General features: G+C 38.8%; 2 protein-coding genes and 1 non-coding gene across 6 annotated transcripts; all 3 read right to left on the bottom strand.

Moving 5' to 3' along the window:
* Positions 1–2587: 2587 nt before the first annotated feature.
* LOC103713423 (40S ribosomal protein S26-like) lies at positions 2588–6142 on the bottom strand. The gene is made up of 5 exons (XM_008800349.4): positions 6002–6142; positions 5826–5918; positions 5483–5567; positions 5256–5386; positions 2588–2989 (listed from the first exon to the last, which is right to left on the bottom strand). Exons 1-5 carry the CDS (start codon positions 6002–6004, stop codon positions 2924–2926), a joined length of 378 nt encoding a protein of 125 aa, XP_008798571.1. The 5' UTR covers positions 6005–6142; the 3' UTR covers positions 2588–2923.
* Positions 4060–4161, bottom strand: LOC113463125. The gene has a single exon (XR_003386851.2). It is a non-coding gene; the product is annotated as a small nucleolar RNA snoR99 (small nucleolar RNA).
* A 2555-nt stretch (positions 6143–8697) lies between the features above and the next one.
* On the bottom strand, positions 8698–17218 carry LOC103713422 (UDP-xylose transporter 3). 4 transcript variants are annotated; one of them, XM_008800346.4, is made up of 9 exons: positions 16863–17210; positions 16697–16769; positions 16371–16514; positions 13791–13975; positions 12846–12913; positions 11695–11827; positions 10705–10866; positions 10351–10623; positions 8698–9186 (listed from the first exon to the last, which is right to left on the bottom strand). In XM_008800346.4, the coding sequence occupies exons 3-9, from the start codon at positions 16480–16482 to the stop codon at positions 9070–9072; spliced, it is 1050 nt and encodes a 349-aa protein (XP_008798568.1). In that variant the 5' UTR covers positions 16483–16514; positions 16697–16769; positions 16863–17210; the 3' UTR covers positions 8698–9069. The 4 variants fall into 4 exon arrangements, with proteins under 4 accessions (XP_008798568.1, XP_008798567.1, XP_008798565.1 ...); XM_008800345.4 differs by having other exon boundaries at positions 16697–16816; positions 16933–17210; XM_008800343.4 differs by having other exon boundaries at positions 16697–17210.
* Between the last annotated feature and the right edge of the window lie 3028 nt (positions 17219–20246).

The following is a 20246-nucleotide window of genomic DNA, read 5'->3' as shown; positions in this document are numbered from 1 at the left end:
ACCTCCTCACCCGTTTCTAATAAAGCCAAGCTGTAACAAAAGCACTCTTGAATCAAGGGACGACCACAAGAAACCAAGCAAATCATGCCTCGACCATGCTGAACCACCAACCTCCTCAAAGCTAGTCCAGGTCTCATTTAAGGCTAACGTTTTGTATACAATGGCATATGTGCATATGTTTATATATTTAATTATTTTAAATATTTAATTGTTCACAAGTTTCTGGTCTGTTCTCTATTTTTATTTTTTTTTGTTGTTGATGGAGAACTGAATTCTAAGCCTTAAGAAACCCACGCCAACCTTGCCATGTCTTTTGCTACCAACGTAACGATGGGAACCGCAAGGAAAGTAATCCTACTCTCCGGTTGAAATGCACACAGTGGAAAATTGTTGGAGGCGCAAATAAAATACACGTACCACACAGCATGGAGATATTTCGTGCGCACGAAAATGCACTTACCAAGAGAAAGAAAGGATAACCTTTTGCAGGATACCTAGCTAATTCAGGCTTACCAAAAGATCTCAACTTTTCTGTAGGATTCGAGCCAGCTCAGTCCGAAGCTATTTTCAGATATTTATAAATACATATCTAGCTCAATATAATTTTACTTATTGTACTGGCCTAATTCATAAATTCGCTCAATCATCTCTGCATTCTCTACTGATTGTACTGGCCTAATCCATAAATTTGATAGAATTTTAACCCAATCTTCCTCTATTTCTTGCATCCTCTCTTGCCTCCCACCTACTCCGATACCGCTAACCTTTCGCTGCTGCCATCCCAGTCACCATGCCCTGCCCTACGCTTGTCTCCAATGTTGTTCTTGCCATTACATTATATTGAGTAGGACAATTTGATCCTTGGAATCACCCTCTAAGTTCTAGATATCAGAGAGACAAAAGAAACGAGAATTGGTCATCCCGTCCTTCCCTCTGATTGACTGCAAAAAATCAGATTTTGTGTCCAGCCATTGTAGCCGATATAGTTTGTGACATTCCAAGAGCTGAAGAATGACAAGTAATCCACTTCCCAGTGCAGTAAGAATTGTTGATGTGCTGATAGCCAATGGCTTTAGAAGCAGTTCAATTATCGATAGTCTTCAAGCTAGGTAAACTGAATGAACTTTCCTCTTGTACGACAGTCATAAATTTCATCCCAGTCCTTCCCGGCAAGGAAAAGAGGGTAGATGGGTTGTGGTTCAGTCATTCGGCCTCAACCAGAAGGGTTTAACCAGCAGGAATATTTGGCGACTCCTCGTATACTTCTCTCATTTAATATCCTGAATAGAGAGAGTACTTCTGTACACCATAATTGATGGCTCGCGGACAGCACTACAAAGAATGTTACCACAAGAATCATGGACCTTTTGACCTTAAATAAATCACAGCCAGAAGTCGGAAATCCTTGTACCTTCCTGAGGGGTCCGGGGAACCCCTTCCTGAGAACCAACAACGGGGTGTAGATCTTCGTAGAACTACCACGCAATCGAGAGTTCTACACCAACCATAGGGGAGGGGGGGATTGGCTTCCCTCATGCCTGCAACATAATGGACTTGTTTTTTTCTGATTTGAACAGGACAGCAGAACCTAAAACAAAAAAGTGGAGTCATCTGCTAGTCTAAAAATATACCCAAACTTGGAGAGAATTTCTAATCCTTCCAGGCCAATCCACGTTACAGTTTAGCTTCTAAAGTTGAGCTGGAAGCTGTTGGTCATACAAATTATCAGAAACCTTCTGGATTTATCGAGCACTTAAACTTGAGGAAGGGTTTTTCAAATTAATAGCCTTTCAATATAATTATATATTTTTTAAAAAAATGTTGAGTACTAAATAAAATTAAATAAAGTTATAAATAAATCAGATATTCTAATATGGTCAGTTTAATTATCTATCCATATTCATATTTATTTTTTTTGATAAATATGGATACAGATTTTAGTCCGATACTTCAATTTCTATCTATATCTAAATATATTCCGATTCTAATACCAAAATCGGATAATGATGGATATTATCTGGCCCCCAATGGAACAAGATTGGTTTTCCAAGAGTCACACATGCAAGCACCATAGCTGACTTCTTTGTAGTAGTTTGTGGAGTCGCCTTCTAATTTGGTTCGAACAGGACAATGAAGTCGTGATCTTTTACCTTCTAATCTGATTTGAACAAGACTTCAAGAAGGTTAAAAAAGTGCAAGTCTAAATGCATCTTCCTCATCTGATAAAAAAATATACCAAGCAACAGCATGTCAGCCCAACCATTGAGACCTAGAGCGCAATTTATATTCCTTCCCCATCACAGCCAATCCACCATACCATTAGCCTCTAAAGATGAGCTGGAAGAGGTTGGTTATAATTTATAAGGGCCCTTCAGGGTTTATTGAGCTGTTAAGAACTCCATCCTACTATAATGTCATTACCGAATCACGTCGCCTTAGTTTTTTAGAAGCCAAGAATGAACTTCATACAATTTAACAGTCGATCACTAAACAGCTGTGCCGTTAAAACCCGTAGTTTGATCCAAACACTAATTAAAAGCAATTTCAACTCGAACCATAATGATAAACAACTAAAAAAGAACACCGGTACACCAAATTAACCAAATTGAGAAGGATGACACATCCTACAGAAAATCCGGCACCCATTTGAAGACAGGTCCTGTACTACAGGTTATTAATGAGAATTGGATGAGGCTCAAGACAAAGTCATATAACATATAGCATCCAAACAAAGTCACCGATAACACCGATGCTTAAAATTTGATCAAAAAAGAAAATACGAATCACATAAAGCATATCAAACTTGAAGTAATTCCTAATTTCTACATTAAGTCCACAACCTCTTACTCAGAAGAGATTGTTTAAGATGCCAGAGGAATCAACTAAAGAGAACAGTCTTTTGATGGCTGAGCACTTCAAAGCATCATGGGCGGCCCAAATTAGCAGCTCCAGCAGGACGAGGGCCTTGCCCAGGCCTAGCCATATCATCCTGAAGAATAACATACATATACAAATCTTTATCAACTGCTAATTCGAGGATCATGTTTAGAATGATCATCATGTAAGAACTGCCCTGATCTGCCCTAATGTCAACATAAGAATAATGCCAGGACAGTCCACTCATGCTGTCTCATGGAGAGAAAAAAAAACTTTAAAAGCTCACAAAAGTAACCATCAATGCATCAAAAGTTACCTTAAAGTTTACAACTATCCAATTACCTAAAATATTTCAAACTGAGCATATTTAATTATTTCAGTCTGCCAAAATTACTCTTGGATGAAAATCATCTGGTTCATGGACAAAGTTTTACCACAACAATTATCAGTATAGGTAGTTTTGAATTGAAAAAAAAAACACATTTCTTTAGAGCCTCCTACATGTCGATCTTTGACAGATCACAATCCGGAGCAAAATATTCACAACTATACCATTAATTCGAATTTTTCATTTATTCGCATTATCTCTCAGAATTATCCACTATGTCTATCTTAACTAGTCAAATCCTATCCAATTCATCCATTTCCATAGGAGTGCTGCTCCCCAGCACCATTCCATTTTCCACTCACAATATCAGTCCACCAGGGCAGTTGATGGACTGGTGCTGTAAGCAGAGGGTCACATGGATGACAGACAAGTCCCATGTATCGGCCCACCAATCACCATGTGCTGGTGGTGTGACTGGGGAGTGGGAGTGGTGCTGCAAAGCTTTTTCCTTTTCATAGACTTCCTTATATATTTTTCATTTCAATTATTAAGCTCAAATCTTATTACATAATAATATATAGACTCTTCCCATTTCTCTATTATTCATTTCACTTCATGTGTACATATCAAATGTGAACTGCACAAGAGTAAGAAAAGCACAGGAACTATATAAAAATATTTGTGGAGTTGCAAGAAGGCATTTATACTAGGATTTCTAGAGCTGAAATGATCTGAATTTGGTACACTAAAAGTATTATACTAGCAAGCAGAGGCTAAAACTAATCATGTCCCCCTCACGAATGGTTTAATTAGGAGAACCAGGCAGTACTTGGCCATCAGAGTTGCTATGAATTTAATCTCCCATCCTTAATGATCAGCTAAAATTCAAACTGCATTAGCTGACAAAGTGAAGCGATGGTGATTGCATATTAGGGACCAGTTCATCCCAGAGGTATATATAGCAACCAGTGGGGCAGACATCCAGTCCCACATCATTAGAAACTAATATAGTCCCCAGCCAAGATAACACATTTTAGAAGCTACTGTTAACAGTTTACAATAATGCCCGGGCATACAAATGTTAGAAAATGGGGTTAACTGTCGTGGTATGTAGCAGCCGGACTGAAAATTGGAACAACATTCAGGACTGCAAAGACAATCAGATCCTTCTAGCAAAGATAATTCCATGATGCTTAAGACCACAACATCATGCTTGCTATCAAATTCCATAAACTAAAAGGAACATAGCAAAAGACTACTTTTAAAAAAAGTGAATTCTAGCAACAGAAATAAATGAATGCAAGCAGGACCTCAACAACTGAAAAAATTAGCTGTCAAGTTTGACGTCCTGCATTGCACCACTAAAACTGCGTTACTTTACGCTTTTGTTGACGCATCCATTGTAAAAAGACTTCCCAATGAATGCAACGCCTTTCAAAAGCGGGGTTCTAAAATTATTTGGCACCTAAAAGGAAATACTGCATAAACTCTGCTTGAAAGCAATCAAATTTGCAAATACATATTCATCAATGTGGAAAAACAAACAAATATACAAATCACGTATATAATTTCAGATGGAGTGGGCGTAGTCATATCAAAATGCTCCCTAGCTATCATGGAATTTTGAAAGATTTGACATGTGAACTCAAGTTTTTACTTTCAAAAACCTAAAAGCTGCTATTTACCAAAAAAATGAACTACAACCAAAACATACAAGTATGGTTTGTAGCAGATGAGGGTTGGAGAAGCATGTAATGCAAACTAAGATTTCAAGTAAAACAAAAACCAACAGAAGTCGCAGAACCAATAAACTCTTCAATGTAACTTCAGATCTAGATGAGCTATAAAGTGTGCCATTCATCACTAAAACTAAAGCTAACGTGGGCATTTCGATTCGAAATAGCTCCTCCATCAAAAATTAATGCATTTCTTAATTGCAACGAGAGATGATACTCCTCAGAAACCAATGAGCTATATCAAACGCTAACCATTAGCAGCCAAACGATAAAATACTCCCAGACTAAAAGACTTCAAGATATAGAAAGAGTACCCTGCGTCTGAAGCGCTGGGGAGGCTCACGGTTCCTCCTGGCCTCGCGAGACCTGACTCTGACCACATGAGAGTGGATTGCACAGGAAACGCAGTACTGCATCTTCGCATAGAGCTTCGGAAGAGTATACCCTAGTAGAAAAAACAAAATTTTCATCAGAAACTAAAAGAACAATTAAAATTACGAGGATAACAACCAAAAGTTCAACAAAGAAGGAAAAAAAATACCATCATAAACACAGGCCTCTTGCACATCTCTCACTGCAGCTTGCTCCACAATGTTCCTCACAAGAAACCTCTTGATGGCCTTATCCTTTCACATAACACAAAGAATCAGACCTAGGGTTCCAACAACCTTATAGTCTAAAACAAAACAAGGTATAAATTATCTGGGTCCTTCTAGAGATCAAACAAAAAAAGATGATCCTTTTTCAGTTTTAAAGTTAAAAAGAACGCATAAGAGATTAAGATCAGCATCAAAATTAAACCTTCTTTCCAAATCACCAAGGATCGAGCAATATAGGGTTTAGAACAATCGAAATAGAATCGAGAAAAGGGAACAAGATCTGACCTTGGGGCAGCATTTCCCACAGTTGGAGCAGCGGATGAATTTGACATGCCCGCGGCCGTGCTTGTTGCGGCCGCCATTCCTACGCTTGAAGGTCTGCAGAACAAACCAACGGAATCAGATCCAAGGAGGGTAGAAGGTGGAGAAAAGGCGAGGGTAACTAGGGTTAGGGTTCTTACCATCGCCGCCGAACGTTTGCTCCTCTCAAAACCCTAACCTTAGATCCGGAAGGCTTGTTCGCCGCTCGCCTTTCCTCTAGGGTTTTGGTTTTGGGAGCTAACGAGCCGAGGGAGGGTGAGCGACTATTTATAGGCAATCGTTACGCCGGGAGGGCCATCTTAGCCGTCCAACTAGTTTCATTCGCTGCGATTGCTTTACGATTCGTGTTCAATTGGCGACGTAGCTGGGCGGCTTAGGTGAACCTAGAGCTGATCGTGCGGCAGAAAGACACGAATTTCAAGGCATTCTTATAGAGTTGGTGAACTTAGCAGCTGGTAGTTTTGTTTGCCTCCCTCTACTTCTGCAACAAGAGAAGCTTTCATGATCAAACTTTCTCTGCATTCAAGATATTCTTTCTGGCTATAATTTTCTAATTGAAAGGATATAACTGACAATGCCTTCAATAAAACTGTAATGCAATTAAAATCTACTTATTGAAATCTGTTGCTGGAATTTGGACCCGGGGGCGGCCGTCGGCTGAGGAGGAGGAGCTCCGGCGAACACTGGCGGGCGGCGGTCCGTCGGCGGGCGGCGTCCTCCAGGAGACCTGCAAAATGCCGGTAGCCGGGGTTTCCGGCGCCGGCCCTCCGATGCTTAAGTCAGAGGGGGGCTTAATTTTGGAGAAGGAGATGGACTGTAAGTAAAAGTCCCCAGCCCTTCCTTGGGAAGAAGAAGCCCCCTTTTTTATAAGGAGAGTGGTAGGGTTACCTGTGATATGACTGGGCGAATTAATGGGTTACCATCACGATTGGACGTGGGCGTGTGAAGTAATGAGTTGCCGTGGATGGCCCGTTCCCATCATGGGAGGAGATGGCGTGTAGTCGGAGCTTGCTTGTAGCGCCCAGTGCAGTACATGCTTGGGAATGGTGAGGCGTTGACAGTCGTAGCAGGGTATGGTCCCTGATTGATATGTCATGGCGTGGCCGGCAAGTGAAGCATGGTGCGGTGAGGCTGCTGCAGGGCATGGCCGCAGCATATAGACGACGAAGTCGGCCTTCTGAGGTCAGCTCGGCCTTCTGTGCTCGGCCTTCTGAGCTCGGCAGCCTTCTGTGCTCGGCAGCCTTCTGGTCTCGGCCTTCTGTGCTCGACCTTCTGAGCTCGGCAGCTTTCTGGTCTCGGCCTGCTGTGCTCGGCCTTCTAGTCTCGGCAGCCTTCTGTGCTCGGCAGCCTTCTGGTCTCGGCCTTCCGTGCTCGGCAGCCTTCTGGTCTCGGCCTTCTGAGCTCGGCCTTATATGCTCGGCCTTCTGAGCTCGGCAGCCTTCCGGTCTCGGCCTTCTGAGCTCGGCCTTCCGTGCTCGGCAGCCTTCTGGTCTCGGCCTTCTGTGCTTGGCAGCCTTCTAGTCTCGGCCTTCGGAGCTCGGCCTTCTGTGCTCGGTCTTCTGAGCTCGGCAGCCTTCTGTGCTCGGTCTTCTGAGCTCGGCAGCCTTCTGTACTCGGCCTTCAGAGCTCGGCAGCCTTTTAAGCTCGGTAGCCTTCTGGTCTCGGCCTTCTGAGCTCGGCAGCATTTTGAGCTCGGCAGCCTTCTGTGCTCGACCTTCGGAGCTCGGCCTTCTGTGCTCGGCAGCCTTCTGGTCTCGGCCTTCTGAGCTCGGCAGCCTTCTGATCTCGGCCTTCGGAGCTCGGCAGCCTTTTGAGCTCGGCAGCCTTCTGTGCTCGGCCTTCTGAGCTTGGCAGCCTTCTGATTTGGGTGCTTTAATTTATGGGTGGTCCATTTTTCCCCCAACAAAATCAGAAAATTAAAGAAATGTAAGTGCAACGTGTAACACCTATAATCTTTATCTTATCACCAGTAGAAAAATGACAGCCTTCTTACTCTTCTAAATATTTCTATCATTAAAATTTTATAAATCTCATATATTCCACCATGTGAATTGCATGCGCAAGACACTAATTCAGGTACCAATATGGTATCCTGGTTTTGATGTTTATTACTTATACACTGCCCATATAAATTCTTCTTTTATTAGGTCTTATAGACACCATAAATTTTTCGGTAGGATTAGCTTGACATGGCACTTGTCTATGTTACTCTTTTGTATCAAAAAAAGTATTGCTCGTTCACTTTTACCGAGAGTAGATCCATTTATTTGTTTGGCGGAAAAAGCATGTAGGAGAAAAGATTTAACATCACACAATTTAAAGTATTCTCCATCAGAAAACCTATATTATTCCACAAGTGATTCACAATTGAAACTCCACAAGCTCAATTCGAAGCTCTTTGTAGGTGCACTTTTCGTTGATCTACAGGAAGTATTTTCAAGTCATGCTTTCTTTGGAAGATAACTCATGGAGGTAACTCTTACATCTCTAACAGGTAGCCAGAGGCTGGCGTCATTGGTCTTCTTGCCGCCACCTCTAAGCTTCTTTAAATAATCAAATATATAAAACTATAGAAGGACAAAATAATTTTGCATTTCTTGTTTATGTTATTCGACCGGTTATCCTAAAATCTCCTGAGATTTGACACTTTGATCCTCCTGAGCACAGCGAACTTATGACCATGATCTAAAATACATTATTATTAGGAATACATGCATGACAACAAGAGACACAAGCGAGCATTACCCAAGGGAGAAGAGGTCAACATTTCACAAATTTAGTGAAGACCTTTGAAATACAAAACATTACTCTAATTCAGAGATCACGTATTTTTGGATATATAACGCATGCTTGAATGATGTGCTCCCTTCCGTACATTACAAATGATTAGGGTTCAAATATTAAAAAACTCGGTTTTCAAATAAAGAACATATGAGGCTTCCATCAAGAGGCTGTTTATATTTGTGCAAGGGCAAATTTGGATATAAGTCGACCATAACAACATATACCTCAAACAAGAATCAATACTCCGCATAACTAATTCACAAAATAACAAAAAAATTCTACAGGAAGAAAAGATATGCCATCCAGCTCTACCAAGTTCTCAAGACTTCTAATTCATTGTGCAATAGACAAAGATCCTTCCTCCAACCACCTTCAGCATCATGTCCTTCAATAAAAAAATAACTTGCAGGCATGATCAAAGAGTTCATGCTTCCAAATCTTTGTTTGAGCTCCATACTGGGGCTTTGAGGACTACTCCACCATCAGCAACACTGGCTCCATTTTCCACGTCGAGTAGAGGATCAGACTCAGTTTCCTTCACCTGGCATCATTTGCCAAAGAATAGGCAAGAAAAAAGAGCAGATTGATACGACTATTCGTGAATCACCATCAGGAACAATAAATTCTATTCAAAGAGAATGTGGGGCAAGTGAGATGAAAATGAGGAAGTATGTGTGGGGGTGATCTATACCGATTTATTTTTTTTCTTTTGATCAATAGTCAGGACGTTCCCTTCTCTTGCTTCTCTCTCCCTGTCTCTCTTTCTCTCTGTGTGGGAGTACGTGTGTGAAAACTATGAGTGTGTTTGATTTGCATCTGATTTTTTTTTCTTCTGACAAATAAACTACTTTTGGGAGGTCTCTCTCTCTCTCTCTCTCTCTCTCTCTCTCTCTCTCTCTGTGTGTGTGTGTGTGTGTGTGTGTGTGTGTGTGAGAGAGAGAGAGAGAGAGAGAATTAAACTGTGTTACAGATACAAGTTACAATGGAAAGTGGACAACGCTGCCTTCTACATGATTTCTTTCATGGGATATCTGTAAGAGCCTTGTTTTTTTACATTAAAATAACAAAAGATGTCCGTCTGGCAGACTCGCGTCTGTCGCATTAGAAAGAGCAATAGACAAACTAAATACCCTTTTTCCGTATATAATAACTCCAAAAACAGAAAGAATAAGTGAGCAGCAGTCATATAATTGTGCCAAATTTGAAAGAGAAAGCACTGGATCATAACAAGAAAGCATAACTGGAAATTTTTGCTATTGTAGATATAAATGCCAGAAAAACATGACTAAAGAAGGTTCAAAATAAACTTCGTTCTCGTCAAAAAACTTTCAACCTTAAAGATTCTAAACAAAAAATTGTCAAGACTTTGCAAGATCATCCTCTCTACAAACCCAAGGACTGAAATGATACTTTCTTGAAAGATACCAAAAGTACTGGACTCCCTTATTCTCCGCCCTTTTTTCACTCTTGCATCTTTATTCTTCTCCTGGTGTTCAAGGGGCTTGGTAGACACAGTAAATATCCTCTTGTTCAATATAGATGGCAGCACGGAGTTATATGTGCAGAAAACTTTTTAAAAGGATAATGTCTCCAAGATGAATCTTGTTACCTATCTCAATCTTAGACTACATTTAATCAGCTCGTAAGTTTCTTCTTCTCTAGTCAATGCATCAATATCAATAAAAAATATAAAAATAAGTGGTACCTGTGGTAACTGAGTGGATGCTTCTGTAGCCTTTTGCTGGTTCTCAACCAAGCAGAAGTAAGAATACAGGATCATCCCAACTACTGCGATTAGAATTCCAAGTATATTTCTCCAGCTAAATGGATCATGAAGTAAAACATAACCAAATGCCAATATAAGACAAGTTTTCAGATGACCCAAGACTTGATAAGTCACAGGAGATGTCTTTCCAATAACAAGAAATGTGCTGAAGTTGACAGAGACAGATATCAGGCATGACAGTACAATGAAAACCTGCAACAAATTTAAAACAGTTACAAGAAATCTTAGTAACAGAATTTAAAAAAAGCAAAATATTAACAGGCAGTCACTTACCAGAACTAGAGGTGTGTAATTGAAAGCAAAAACATTCTGGTTGGTCAGGAGCCCATCAAGAAATGGACCAATCATGAATAGGGTCAACGCTTGATAGGGGCTAGATTGATATAAGAGTTGAGTTGAAGAGACCTTGAATCTCTTCTGAATAGTGTTTGTCATCTGACATGAACTGGTTAAGATCTAAAACAAAAATTGATAAAGATATTGACGTTTTTAGATGCAAAAATATACAAGGCCGAGACACTAGATGACTAGATGGATCAGCTTGTTTCAGTATTAGAGTTCCATTACTACAAGATTATATTGCAATTTCTTCATGACCAACTACTAAGAATTTACAACATTAGTGTATGCTTATTCTGGACTGAAGCAGAATATCTGAGATAAGTTATCATTCAATCACCACCAAGCAAGGTAAACCTCACCTACTGGTCCAGCTAAAACATACTTGCACTGCTAGTTTCCTAATGTAAGCAATGTGACTTCTCATGATTACCTAATTGGAGGAAAGCATCTAAGCATAAGCAAGTGAACCATCAAAGACATTCAAAGGCCCTCTAAAATAATAGAATCACAGTATAGTTGTTGGAATTGTAAAGTCAAATTTTGCTTGAGCCTTTGGAATGGCCATTTTATTCTATTAGAACCACTTAAAAGTGATGCAGTATCTTACAATCAAAATCGAGTCTCTATAGCTGGAGAGGTGCAAGAGATATTAGCTGGTGACCACAAACTTAAATTCAACAGTGTAATGTCTGTTGCCTTCTAGAGAAAACATATTTCAGCAGCTATATACATAGTTTAAGAGAAAGAAGAAGCACATTGATGTTCCAACGTCTATAATAGGCAAGACATTTGTTTCAAGAAGATTCTTCTAATGTAAAATTCATTGGTTTTCCCCCAGTGAAACAGTTGTGTCTACTGCAGTCTATCATGATAGAGAAACAAAATACATGAGCTCTATTGAAGGTTGTTGATGAAGGATACAATTTGTGCAATGCATGTTGTAAAAACTGCAAGTAGAGATAAAACAGATCCCAGAATATTGAGTTGTAGGTCTGTCACAGTAGCAATGCCAACACCAAATAGAAGGACGGTGAGTGAAAGCTGGATAGTCCGACTGAAACAATAAGCAACAAGATATGAATCACAAAACTTCAGTCACCAAATAAAGAGAAGGCATATAAATTAAACACTGTAAGCAACTCAACGAGGACTAATATCACCAACATGCCACATGCAAGGTTGGTGTTCGTAAGGCAATAGCAGTGGAGTGAAGTTTGAAATGACTTGGAGGATCATACTAGAGGAAAGTTTCTAAATAGTTTTAACGGCATGTTTACTATGACATGGCCAAACACTAGATAAACACATGGGCAGGCAGGCATATAAGCAAACACTATTGCACCATCAGAGTGCTAGTGAAGATGCAACTAAATACCATGTAACAGAGAAGATATCTATTCAACACAAGCCTAACGAAGACCTGACAAGATATGACAGCTAATAACATAGGCGTGCTTATGGACATACTAGTCAGCATATATGAATGATCAAGGAAATAAATAATTTGAAGTAAGAATTTGATTAGTGAAACAAAACCCAAACTGGGACTGAAACCTTACTCAGTGTGGAAATATTATCAGAGTTAATATCAGTGTATAATTTTATTTATTTTATATATTGCATTATCTTGATAATAATATAGTTGGTGACCAATTGATTAGGCAAATGCTGGTCAACAAGGCAACCTGCAAGTGAGAGGGGTCGAGAAACAACAACCTACCAGGTAAAATATGCCCAGTTTAAGCCTTTACGTTTTCACATGTAAAGCTAATTTGGCTTGATGCCGACATGACTTGACCCATTGCCATCCCTACATCTTCAATTCATAAAAGCAATGCTCTAATCAGGATAAGCACATCTTTGAATCTTTGTTTGAGGGACAACAGTTTAACTTGAGAATATTTCTATCCTAGAGCAAATATTTCACAAAGGTTCATATCAAAAATGATCTTTGGCTTTTGGCTATGTTGGAAATGAACGGTGTTTCATATATAATAAGCTTGTTTCAATTCAAAGAAAATTCGAACAAACCGATTAACAATTTTCGTGTCAACAATGCAGTAAAAACTGACCTGAATCTCTTCCTGAAGAAAAGAGTCTCCAATAGCACAGTGCAAGGAATTATTGCTAGCTTTGTCATCTGGAGTATAAGGAGTATGCAAGAAAAACATTAAAGTCAACCAACTAAAATTTGTATTGCAGTTTGAAGGTAGACTGCTTTCATGTGTTTACAACATTATGCAGGACATTGATAATTTTAACAATATAATCATATTAGAGGTCATAATAGATTTTTACACAAACTAAAAATAAATCAAGAAAACATCTACCTCAAAAAGCATCCATGATACCATAGTAAATGCATAAACATTATAGCCTATGCAAAAATATAAAGTTTCTATAATCATAATCATCCAACCTCCCAACTATTGGATCAACCTTAAGGAACCTCATGTATCAAGTATTTTTATCTAGGGCCACCTCTGATGATATTCCAAGATTCTCTATATGCTTCCTCACAAACTCCATCCATGTTATTTTTAAATGGATTCAAATTCAAAAATACAAAGTAATGAAGAAAATTCAGTCTTTTTTCCATGAATAAGCAATAAGATTAAACAGTTGAAATATTGAATTCGTGATGCCAACAATTTTTAGCTAAGCTAGTTGGCACTACTCTCCTAAGGGTAAGCCCTTGAGCCGGTCTAGGGTTCAAATGATGGTGGTCGCACGTTTCTACCTATTGCTTAGAGACAAAAAAGAAAAAATCAATAACAAAATTTAAAAATGAAGCGTAATCAAATTATGCTTGACTTTGTGCAGAACTAAGACTAGAAATAAAAATAAGTTTTCAATCAATCTTTTGAATTTTGATGACGAGATTATCATCTGATTGACATGTAAAGCTTATAAATTCAGCATAAGATTCTAGATTAAAAAAAGGATGACATGTTTAAGGGCAAGATGTTTTTACAAGCATTATTACAATATAAAAGCTGAACAAGAGAAAGAAGCACCTGATAGAAACCAACAGAGTTGAAACCCAGGCTTAAGTTCAATAACCCAATAGAGATTCCATTAAGTATTCCAAAGCCCATTACTGCCCTTGGATCAAAAGGTTTGTGTTCAAATAATTTCATCCATAGTGCCACGTGAAGGGAACAAAATGTGACCAGAAGATGCCAGCTTGTCAAAGTAGTAGCTGCAAACCATTGATGGAAAGTAAGCACATAAAAGTAATCAAATATACCAGGCAGTTATAATTGTTATGGCTCAGAATAATGTTTTGAATGTAAAAGCATAAATGGCATAATTTAGTCCAAGAGATGCATCCAATGCATCTCCAACTGACATGTTTTGCAGATAGGGTAATACTTCGTTGGTAACAGAACAGACTTTTAAGGCAAATCATAGCTGCAGCAGTCATGGTAGCTATTTATAATATTGATACCCATAACCATCTAGCCTTGCCCCAACTATTTGGGGCTGGCTCTACAAATCCTAATTCACCAAGCATTCCTATTTACAGCCAACAATAATGTTGATTTGAAGCAAGGGGATGCCCTAATATTCATGAATATCAAATATGGATCCATTTATGGCTTGACATCTTTTGTGAACCAACCAAATGTCAATCCTCCACTACTTTTTTCCTTTGGGATGTGGGACCAGCATTCCCAGTGTTTAAGAATTTAAGTCATTGGATTTAAGGTTTATCTTGAACTAACATAAAACTAAAAGATTTGAGTTTCTACTTGCATAATTGCCCCCATTATTGGGAACAACTCATACATAACTAGGTCTGCCACCATAATATATCAACAATTTTTCAGAATTTCATCAGCAGTGAACCTCCTCCAATCCATATGGCAGATCATTAAACTGAAACTGGTTTGCAAGCATGGGCTGGCAATCTCTATGAAACACACTTGGGAGGACCACTTTGCTAGTGATTTGACCACTTTGGTTCAAAAGGGTTTGCCCCTAGGGGAGAATTAGATTATATACTGAAAAAAGGTCACTTGAATGAAACAATTCTTGTCTGATGTAAACTTTTTACAGTATGCTTTGGTTTTGTGCTCATTATGCCATGACATCAAATAATAAAGACAAATTCTGTGAAGGTCTGTATTTGCCTTCATAGATCTTGGGCATTTTTAAATGCTCCTTATGGTTTCTAGCATGTAATTACTGTCTTGCTTTAAAACTAATTTGACAATGCCAAATCAAGCATCAAGGAATGCTATGAAATATCCCCAGCATCAAAGCATTCAACATGTCAAGAAAACCAGAATCTAAAGTCTCCAGTGAACACCACAGGTATTTCACTATTAAACCTAGAATACCCAAGAAATGCTTTAGTTTGGTCCTCTTTCCTTCTTGGCACCAAGTGACCAACTAATCTGACAAGTCCCAGAATCCTGGATACCCTTATTTCCCCTTTTAGCCTTTTTTGTTCAATTCTATCCATACAAAAAAATCTAGAGAGGATCCAATGACAGGTTTCATACGAATGCTCTATATGTCAAACAATAGGATTAGGGAATCATATCAGATTGTGTTCTATGATACACATACAAATGATTGAGCACCATCCATTGTTAACTAAGTTTAACAGAACCTTATAAGAGCTTTTAGTCATACAGAGGCTTGGGTAGCTTCAAGAATAAAAATGAAAATTCAAAGCAAGAAACATCAACTCCGGAACAATCTCCAAGATCTACTATGGAGAACTCACTCTCCACCTTGCTGATACTATTTCAGACTCCGAAAGTGTGATTGTTCATGATTATGTGTTCATTCCAAACTCTTTACAAAATGAAGCAGATGGGTTATCAAACAAGCAAAAAGCAAAATGGGGGCCTTGTCATTGGCCTCACCTCACATGATAAGACAATATTTTCCTTGAACATCTTCTACCAAAAACTAGTAACTGTATGATTTCCTATCTATAAAACAACACTCTTTCTGAATTTTTGTCAGAATTTATCTCGAAAGTTCAGACCTTAGTTCGGGAGCATGAACAGGATCAAATGCAAGGGAAATGACTGCTTTTATGTTGGTAATAGTTTTAAAATGGCATAGGGAGTCCAAGCAGAGGTCAAAGCAGCTAGAAAATAAGCTAAAACCATATATAGTCATCCTTACTTCCAAGATTGGAATTACTATAATACTGTCTATGTTCTACTTTTAATAGCTTCTTTGATTAGAAGGTAGGAACAACCATATTTCAGCATGAGTTTTGATTAGAGACTAGTATGATATTCTAAGGAAAATTAAAACAAATCCCATCAAATTAATATCATTGTCAGCATGCTACCCAACATATCAGTTGCAACTTTAAAACTCGACCGTTTTGGCTGACAAAAGTTGACAACAAACGACGAAAATCCTGTAATACATACTGTCAGCCAATCCCAACCAGTAGCGACAAAATGCAACGATAAAGCCTCCAAAGACAACAAAGATCGAAGCATAGAGAAGACATCAATATCGACAAATAAGAACCAACTAATCAATGCAATTAATACATTAAATTCCTCAAAAGCAATCCTAAACAAACTATACTCTCATTGGCTCAACTTTCACTTTCTCACCGAATGTGAACCCGAGGGTGCTGATGAGCGCCTTGTTGCAGATCACAATCGACACCGATGACACCACCGACAGGCTCAGCGCGCCGACAGTCCCCAGCCTGCTCTCCCCCATCTCCACTCCAAGATTCGCCTCACTCCCGCGATCTGGACCACAGACACACCCCCGACCGTCAGATCGAATCCCCCAGCCCCCCACCCCAAAACAAGCACCGAATAGGCGAATACAATCCAAAGCCAGCATAAAAAGGAGGAAAAGATCACAAAAAAAATCGCAAAAAAGAAATCAAAAAATTGCAGCAGAGACCAGATGCAAAGAACAAACCAACCTCATTCCAGGAGATATCGAGATCGAATCAGCTGGACCGCGAAGAGGAATCAAGAAGAGCTCCAGAACTCGAACTGAAACCAAATCTCAGCAGCGAATCCAGCAATTCCGAACCCTAGATCTGGTGAGAGAGTAAGAGAGAGAGAACGAGAGAATCAAGACGCTACCTTCTTGATTTCTTCCGGCGATCCAAATACGAAAGCGGCTTCCATAAATATATGCAAGTATGCAACTAACTCTTTTTACTGCTCAGAGGAGCAAAGAGAGATCCGCGCGCGGAGCGAAGCGGGCTTTTTAACGTCGCGCTGTTTCTTTATTTTCTCTCGATTATCTTTTATTTGTTTATACCTTTTGTTCTAACGCCTCTTTCCTTTTTCGTCGCCGGCGACGACCTAGTTCGGACGACGAATTAAACAGGAGAAAAGAAGGGGAAAAAAATGACGAATGAAAGTGAATGGCGGTGCACCGGATAATTTTTAAACGCGATCGAAAATAGAAAGCCACGAAGAGCTTCGAGGAAGGGAGAATGGGTCGGGCTGGGCTTCAGTTAGAGGCACCAGGGCTTAGATTCGTCTAAATACATATGTACCTATGCATACATGTGTCTATACTCTATATACATATATATACATATATATATATATACATATATGTGTATGCATGCATGTATACAAGTATGCGTTATAACCATGATGATGGTAGTTTCTTATTAGGTTAAATTAACTAACTTGGTGTCCGCATAATGTATCAAAGAATCAAAACATTGCATCTTCTCGCCCCTTCTTGTACATGCGATAAATTCGTGTAGGTTTCGAATTTAGAAAGCTGTAGAGATCGGATAGATTTGTGTCGCAGTCGGATAGATAAAGGAAAGGCTAGATAGTTAATGAAATTAAACCCTGCAATCAGCTCATGATTCAAGCTACCTGACTTCATTTACGAGCAACAATATGTTATAGATGTTGCCCGGCTCCTAAATAGGGGATTCTGAAAGGATCTCTCAAAACTTTTCCTTTGTAATTTTAGATCCAAAATACTTAAATTTATCTTTTACTACAAGCACTATTCTTTGTCAATCATCTAAAGGGAAGAGGAGACAAAGTGGGTAGCTGTCCAAAAGGGTAATGTCTGGTAAAATCCAACCAAGAATAAATAACAAGTGGGATCCATTTCTACATCCTGATTAACATGGGTATTGCCAGTTGAAAATAGATTTACCTAAATAAAGTGCTTCTGTCTTACATTGGATTTATATCACTAGATTTTTCAAATTTAGATCAGCATCTCTTGCATGTCTCAAGATTTTTTTCCCCGGTGGGGCCTCCTATGATTGTGATGGTTCTCCTAATTTCTATTCTTCTCTGAACACAAAAATCAGTGTGTCATTGTTGCTTATGCAATGGTGATTCTCTCTCTCTCTCTGATCCCCATAGTAATTAGGTTAGGAATGGCAGTGTAAGTGGCACAATAAAATGTTATTGAAGAACTGAACAATCATAGAATAGTATTCATGATGTCATTGTTGATCGACTCTGATATGAAATCATCGATCCATATGATTTTCATGGCAATAATATAGCAAAATTCGAGGAATAAGCTAACGGGGGAAAATCACAAACAAATGAAAAAGAACGCACACATATCATTTCCAAATCAATACACACATATCATTTCTTAAGAGGGAAAAATAAAAGAAAGTTCAATTCTGTTTGGTGATGTACTGTACAAATAAAAATTTAAAACTAAATTAGATTGGGCATATCATATTTTGGTAGCAAAAAGGATATTACAATACATGGACCTATGCATGTTTCACCTTATCAAGTGCAAGGGTCCGTAATAATAAGTTCCTATCAAAGGTATTAAAGCATGACTAGATAATCAAATTTCAAAGTAGATGAATCCAACGTTATTCTCTCTCTCTTGCTTTTCACATATTAGTCAATTTTCGAATACATTGTATCTTGTTAATATCAAAACCACACCGATTCTTAATAATGACATTTGCAAACATGTTAACATGAGAAAAATGTTAACTAAGGTAATAAATAGTTTGCTAATATTTCTTTTTCAAGAACAAGGCGTTGGTGTTATCTCTAATAATAACAGGTGACAAAGTCATTAATGACAAGATCAGAATGCAAGGACCATATGTATGTGCATAGCATGAAAGTCTTCTAATCTGGCCAAAACTTTGCACACATTGTTTTCTTATGTTGAATGCTATGGATCCCCCCTGCTTTCATTTTCTGCAGTCTACCACCTAGTCTCCGGGGCATGGCCATGGGACATGTCATGTAGCTAATATTCAACCATTCGTGCTCCCTATTCATAGGTGGGGTTCATCCCTTCCTAGCCAACTTTTGGCACAAGCACAACACGTGTCAAACTCTGCTGGAGTTTTAGCATGAAATTAAGGGACTGAATGAGAGAGAAATGGCCATGATCTAGACTTGTCAAATGGAATGTGGGACGATAGGCAGAGGCGAGAGGGACAGTGACTTCCTACCAAATTGGCAGGAAAGAAAAAGGACCGTTTTAGACTTTTAGTCGCAAGCAGGGTGACTTTTGTAGCGTCTCTCTTCTTTCTAAAGCATCTTCCTGGGGAACCAGAGTTAGATAGCGAAGTCACCCAACTCGAATCGATGCATCTTTTCTACATCCAGTGATTGCTGTGGTTATGAAGTTTTATCAGACCTTATCATCTCATTCTCATGCTGATGCTGTTAAGAATTGATCTACATTGACCTTCCAGCAAATTTTTTTCTTTTTTTTTTTTTTACCCAGAGGGAGATCAAGGGAGACGTACCTATCAGTATTATAATTATTTAAGTTCAGATACTTAGAAATATGCAATACAAGATTCAACTTGGTAATGTCTGATTGCTATGCAAATAGCACTATAATAGAGCAGTTTAAGAACTTCCTAGAAAATATATGTGTGCGTATATATATATAATTAATGTTACTAGTGGCTCCTATTGTATGCAAACAACCTTAAACCTCCATGGATTTGGATCCTCCACAGAGCATGTTTTGCACCATAAAAAGTACAACTTTGGAGAAAGGAGAGTTGTATATCTTCGAGATGGATGATATGGTAGTGTACTGCTCTTTGTGGAGCAAAATGTGCATCGCAGAGGATCCTGACTCAAGCTCCATTCATAAAACACTCTTGTAGTTATGCATCATGATATTATTATCAAAAGATGAAATTTTCTAGCTAGGGTACCTTGGTACAAGCTGATGCTTATGGTATAGTTTTCTAGTGGGGTTAGATTGAAATTTTTATTTTCTGTTCCTTGATCCGGAGGTTTTGGTCTTCTTCATCCTAGCAAATAAATGATGTCCATATCCATCTGTCATACTACAGCACCAACGAGAGGAGATATCAGGGTATAGCTATTGTTGTTTTTTTTTTTAAATTTGGTCAATAATAGCTATTGCTCAATCTTTTTGTTATTGTAGTTTCAAACTTCCAGTTAGGTGCGCTGATCGAATTGGTTGACCCAAGCTTTGCGATCTAGAAATTTAATAGGTTGAGCTCACTT

The sequence above is a fragment of the Phoenix dactylifera genome, chromosome 3, assembly GCF_009389715.1.
Source record: "Phoenix dactylifera cultivar Barhee BC4 chromosome 3, palm_55x_up_171113_PBpolish2nd_filt_p, whole genome shotgun sequence".
NCBI lineage: Eukaryota > Viridiplantae > Streptophyta > Magnoliopsida > Arecales > Arecaceae > Phoenix > Phoenix dactylifera.
This window is presented reverse-complemented; position numbering and strand designations above follow the sequence as displayed.

Bases quoted from the DNA above. Each gene is read 5' to 3' on its own strand.
- LOC103713422 (XM_008800343.4), bottom strand. From the start codon at position 16,482: ATGGGGGAGAGCAGGCTGGGGACTGTCGGCGCGCTGAGCCTGTCGGTG. The intron at 11,828-12,845 runs GTCAGTTTTTAC...TTATTGTTTCAG, and splicing joins TTCTTCAGGAAGAGATTCAG to TCGGACTATCCAGCTTTCAC. The intron at 9,187-10,350 runs GTACCACTTATT...AAATGATGCCAG, and splicing joins CATCCACTCAGTTACCACAG to GTGAAGGAAACTGAGTCTGA.
- LOC103713423 (XM_008800349.4), bottom strand. The intron at 5,387-5,482 runs GTATTTTTTTTC...TTTTTCTACTAG, and splicing joins AGAGGCCTGTGTTTATGATG to GGTATACTCTTCCGAAGCTC. The intron at 2,990-5,255 runs GTACTCTTTCTA...GTTATTCTTCAG, and splicing joins CCCAGCGCTTCAGACGCAGG to GATGATATGGCTAGGCCTGG.